The following is a 5782-nucleotide window of genomic DNA, read 5'->3' on the forward strand; positions in this document are numbered from 1 at the left end:
GAGCTGTTAATTTAAGTTATTTTCTTTCTAATCATACATTCTCATAAAAAAGTAAATTTCTCTGTTACTACGTTACATTTTGTGTACATATTAGTACCTTTTAGCTTTTGTACCTACACAGGAAAAATGAGAGTACTTTTTTCGGAGTTACCATCAGTAATTTTAATTTAAGTAGGTGTAAAATCGTAGAGGAAATATGTTGGAGTAAACCAGCGAGACCACGCCCACTATACTTTCTTAAGTTTCGTTTCTTCCGCCATTTTGTTATCCCGCAGCGGCCGGAGGAAGATAGAGGCTGTGACTGAGGTAAGTCTGCTAATTGCTCAAAAATAAGTTGGAAACTTGTTTTAAGCGGGTTCGGTTATTTTATCTGTAAGGAATAACTTTTGTGTAGTGGAATATTGCTTTTCCACCGTGTATGTGCCTGTGAGGAGATTGAAAACTATGAGCGGGAGTTTGCTAACGGTTAGCCTCAGCCGTTTGAAGTTCAGCTAAATGCAGCCATTAAATAAATTAAGTTGTTGTTTTTATTGGTGTTGTACCGCGTTCCGTTAAATACATTGAAATATATACATTTTTTCACTAGATAATTTTGTCGCCGTTTTACCGGTGTATGTACGCTGGCGTTTATGCACCGGTTGTTGTTGCCTACCCCCCCCCCCCCTTTTTTTTTTTCCTTTTTGTCTTTCTGTCTTTCTTAGTAAGGAAGCCAGCTACTTTTGAAACGACCAGCTCCATAATTCCTGCTGATATTTATCAGGTCCGTCGAATTCAATGCATTAATCATTTTAATCTGTAATGTGTAGGAGTCCAATAACGTTTTATTTTTATTTATTTTTTACACCGCAGTATGGCAGTCCTTCCCATATGTCAGCCTGCCTTAGCTGCTGTGCGCGCGCAGCCACCATTTCTCGAATGCAAGACAGTGACAGACTGTTTAGGTTGTCATGATCGCTCATTGTTGGTCAAGCGAAGTTTACACAATGTTGTTGATTTTGATCATTCTCCTGCAGATTATTTTTTTTAAATGGAGGTCCGTGATTCCAGATACTCGTCACGATTTCCCATACCAAAAACTCATTTATAAACCAGGAAAAAATAATTTTTTTAAATGAACTTCCAAGAAATAAATCTGTAGGCCCTTAGAAGCCAGTGCATTGTCGCCAGTGTTTTTTTAGCAGTTCTGCAAATTCTGCAACATTGCTGTGGCAGCTTGTGAACTGTATATTTGCCATTACTATTTTAAAATGTATAAATTTATTTGGAACAGGGTTTACATCTGAATAAATGCTGTGTTGGTACCTTTTGGTGTTGTAATGTTTTTTCTTTTTTGTAATATATTATTTTTTTTCCCACCAGGAAAGATGCAAGCTGTGCGTGAACATGACTCGAACGCCAAAAAAAATAAATGTTTTGAAGTTCAGCTGACCTCCAAATCCTTTTGGGAATGCGGTGAGTGGAAACATCACAATTTCCAGCATTTTTCTTTACAGGAATCAGTCAACTTTGTGGATAAACTGTCAGCTGTGATGCAAACAGATTTTTTAATTGCTTTTTAATTTAAAGGTAATTTCTGTGCTGTATTCTAAACATAATTTTGCTGTGTCACAGCTGCCAAAAAGTTCAACATCCCAACCTTGGACTTGAAAGTGTTTGATGACTCAAAGACAGAAGTTGATGAGCAGGTTTTTGATCTCCTGTTGAAAAACCCAAACCTTGGTGTGTTGGAAAGTTGTCTGGCCAAAGATGCAAATCCAGAAGGTGAAGTTTTTCTTTTAAATTGTAATTTATCTATTTTGTTTTGAATGGTTTTGGGTAAATTCCCCTTTGATGCCTGAATTTATTTCCAAGGGAAATAATCTGTGTTTCTGCTTTCAAGTACATGCTAAATTAAGAACATTTTTGAGCTGAAGAGTTTTGATTGTATATTTGCATCAATAGGAGTCTGAGGGTTAATGATTTATTTGACAGGATAGTGTGGGGAACAAAACACGGGCAAATAAGTATAAGTTTTTTTTATCCTATTGCTGTCTTAGACAAGATAATAAATCTGCTAAACTGTTAAGTTGGTCAGTATTTAAAAATCTTTGATTTTACTTTTTTTGTTTTTGCTATCATACTAATTTAAATATTACAGTAACTGAAAGCTTTAATACTTTGACAGATCAGCAGAGTTGTCCTGCAAAGAGCTGCAATACCAGTTCAATTGGAGATACTGAAGTGGACTCAGATGACACCATAATATTACAACACAGTCCTACAACAAGACGAAGAGTTGAAGGCACCTCTCTTGCCAAAGTAAGTAAATAATCTTTTCACAAAGTCATTTCAAGCATTCAAAGTCAGGCTGTCTTTCCAATTCAGTTTAGTTGTCAAACAGTGCAGTAAGGCAGATCATCCAAACTAGTTTAAAGTTTTCTAGGGAAACAGCAGATTGCACCGAGTAAGTCACAACACATTGAATACATTCTGGAATACTGTCCTCATCATACAATTCTTCTGTATTTCCTTCAACAAATCTCTGCATAATTAACAAGATATTGACTACACGGGCGACAGTGGCTCAGGTGGTTGAGCGGGTCGTCCAATGACCGAAGGGTTGGCGGTTCGATCCCCGCTCCCATCAGCCAAAAAATGTCGTTGTGTCCTTGGGCAAGACACTTCACCCTCCTTCACTTCACAATGTGCACGAATGATCCCGGTGATGGTCAGAGGAGCCGTAGGCGCGAAATGGCAGCCAGTCTGCCCTAGGGCAGCTGTGGCTACAACCGTAGCTACCATCACCATGTATGAATGAGGAGTGAATGAATAATGGACACACTGTAAGCACTTTGAGTGTCTTGAAAAGCGCAGATAAATCCAATCCATTATTATTATACAAAGACAGACATTGATTATGCAGTTTTTGAGGGGGAAAAATGTTTTCTGGAACATGGTTTCTGCAGTTCAATTGGAATTCACCTTCAAGTTCTTGACAGGACTGTTTTGCAGAGTTAACAGGCCTTAATTTCCCATCATGTCATTGTTTACGCTCCCGTTACCTTACAGTCCCTCACAACCCCCAAGCAACAGAATTGGCGTGCAATATTGGAGCTATCCAGCCTTCTAGATGTGAGCCAGATGCCAACTCAGACGAGGAGAATGAAGACAAGCGGAGCAGGGAGCTTGTGGCCTGCCAAATGTAGCTTGTAACGTAACAACTACAAGCTTTCTCAAATTACATCTTTTCATCTGCTCCTGATTCATCCCAATTTGAGAAAATAAATATTCAGAAACACAGTTTTATTCTTAAATCTTATAACAATATGTCATCATAAAAATGCTACATTTTAAAAAATAACTTTCATTGGAGTGGGTCCCCCATTTTTAACATGTCGCATTATTTTTCTCATGATGGGCACGTTTAAAAGAACACATTTGAAACTGCACATTTGAGTATTCACTCAAATTGGGATGAATCAGGAACAGACAAAATAAATGCAGTTTGAGGAAGCTCTCTATTGTGACGCACCACACGAAATGAGGTGGGTCCGAGTCCCTCTGCTCTGGTCTATTCTGATGCGTCCACTTGCAGACAAACAGATCCATTAACATCTTCATCATACTCGTCTGAGCTTGATCTAAACTATGGCCAGAAAGCTTCAATATTGGTCACCATTTTGCTTTCACCACTAATGTTAGTTTTAGGTTGGAAGGACTGTAAGCTAGAGGGAGAGGGCGTAAACAAAGGGATGTTCGGACATCATCAGAGGGTAACTACTGTGTCAATAGCCCCGCCTACAACTCAGAAGTTAATTTCTGATCAACTCCAAACCACTCTGCACAAACTGTCTTTAAACATCATCTCAAAGTGCTTTAACCCCAGTAATCAGTGCTTGCGGTTGTATTTTTTTTTTTATTAATATGGACTTTTAAATTTGATCCAATAGGTGGTTGCTGTCATTGGTGAGGATGCATCATCCGTTGAAGGTCATGTGAATGTCCTGCATATCCAGTTCAGCAAGGTGCGAGAGGATATACTAAAGAAGTACCCTTTCTTGAAGACAACCTCAGGGGTCAGTGACATTTTAAATCAGTTCTCAGCTTAAAATACATTTTGAATGTCAATATGAGCTGAGACATCTGCTAAAATGACCATTAACAGCTTTAACTCAATTGTAAAAACATTGTAATTTTCTAAACCCATATATAAATATATAGTCATTCAAGCCAAGTAATATTTATACAATGAGATCACTAAAGGGAAATGGCAATGAAAGAGGCAACAAAGAATATTAGAATGTTTTATGTCTTTTGTTTGTTTTAGATAAAGTGAATGATTAATTTTCTATTTTTTTTCCAATTTTCAGTTGTTTGATGTTGACCGAATGCATCCATCACCTGTCAGTTTAAGCCAGCGCTTCAAGGACGGCGTTTACCAGTATTGTGCCAAAGGTGCTTGAGCTTGTTCAAAGAAAAGCTCCATTAGCTAAAGTCTACAACGAAGCAAGAGAAGAGATGCTTGCAGAGGATCTACTAGGTATTGACATAAACGTAATCCTTGGTAATCTTTTGTGTTTATAGTTCTTCTTTTTAGAATTCGTATCAATATTATCTTATCACATTTATGCATTTTATTATTTAAATTATGCATTTAAACTTGGTTATAAGTTTACTTTTTTATTATCTATTTTTAGAAAATGTAGAATGCAGTTGAAAGATTTACTTAAAATGAGGTCTAGTGCTTCTTTTGTTAATGTCACAAGTTTTATTTCATGGTTTAAAAATGGTAACTGAAGTGCTATGTGCTGTTTACAATTGATCAAATGTTAAGGTTATAGTTACAATGAATGCAATGTGAACTGAAGGAAAAATATAGATTTTTCATTATTGTAAAATTGCTAATAATTGTAAATATATGCAACCTGTTGTGACACTGTACATACTGTGAAATGTCAGAATTGTAATTGTTTTGAATGTTTAATAAATGTGATAAACAGTATACTGGTCTTTTAATGTGCTGTATCTGGTACAAATTTGCCATCAAAGGGTACAAAAGGCTTGTCACTGGGGCAGTACCCTTAAAAGAACAAATTTGTACCTTTTTTTAAAGGTACATTATGGTACCATAGCACTATAAAGTACAATTTAGTCCACAGAGGTACATATTTGCCTTTGAAAGGTACATACTGAAAGGGTACAGATACGCACCTATATGAAAGGGTACAACATTTGTACCCTTGAGGGTACTGCCCCAGTGACAAGCCATTGTACCTCTAAAGGTACAAATTTTGCACATTTTTTCTGACAGTGTATGTGTGCTTATGATCCTTTTCCAATGGAGTGACCTCATTACCCATAAAGACTCCTGGTGAACGTGAGAGAAGATTAGGGCCTTTTACTCAGAAAGGGGCATTGAGGTACAAGATTTTATGTTGGCAGCAGCTGTAGGCACTCCAGGAGTCCCCGGAATGATGCAAATGATGCCAGAGAGCTGCTCCACAAACTGAAGATCAGCCCAAGGTCCAAAAGGAAAAACACGTGTTTGTGGGGAGTGACACTCAAAATCCAATCTAATTCTGTCTGACATTTTAATAAGACTGACAAGTCACATAAAATCAAAGTAACCTTGCAATAAAATGCAGAGAATAGTTAGCACAGCTTTAATAAAGACAAAAGAGAGAAAAAACACACACATTAGTACTGCAAATACAACTGTTTGCCAAAACAACACTTTCTTTTGTTTAATGACAGTTTTCAAATAAAACACAGAGACCCTTTGAGGCAAGGGAGGGCAAGAACT

The 5782-nt window shown here is 37.2% G+C and overlaps 1 protein-coding gene across 1 annotated transcript; it reads left to right on the forward strand.

The window, feature by feature from the left end:
* The first annotated feature begins 238 nt into the window (after positions 1-238).
* On the forward strand, positions 239-4981 carry LOC111948731 (uncharacterized). Its single transcript, XM_023963044.2, has 6 exons — positions 239-306; positions 1365-1452; positions 1612-1761; positions 2165-2298; positions 3930-4055; positions 4350-4981. Exons 2-6 carry the CDS (start codon positions 1365-1367, stop codon positions 4440-4442), a joined length of 591 nt encoding a protein of 196 aa, XP_023818812.2. The 5' UTR covers positions 239-306; the 3' UTR covers positions 4443-4981.
* Positions 4982-5782: the final 801 nt, after the last annotated feature.

Source organism: Oryzias latipes, assembly GCF_053564925.1.
Source record: "Oryzias latipes strain Hd-rR chromosome 1 unlocalized genomic scaffold, Olatipes_Hd-rR_3.1 chr1_Y".
Taxonomy (NCBI): Eukaryota; Metazoa; Chordata; class Actinopteri; order Beloniformes; family Adrianichthyidae; genus Oryzias; species Oryzias latipes.

Bases quoted from the DNA above. Each gene is read 5' to 3' on its own strand.
- LOC111948731 (XM_023963044.2), top strand. From the start codon at position 1,365: ATGCAAGCTGTGCGTGAACATGACTCGAACGCCAAAAAAAATAAATGT. The intron at 1,453-1,611 runs GTGAGTGGAAAC...GCTGTGTCACAG, and splicing joins CAAATCCTTTTGGGAATGCG to CTGCCAAAAAGTTCAACATC. The intron at 4,056-4,349 runs GTCAGTGACATT...TCCAATTTTCAG, and splicing joins TCTTGAAGACAACCTCAGGG to TTGTTTGATGTTGACCGAAT.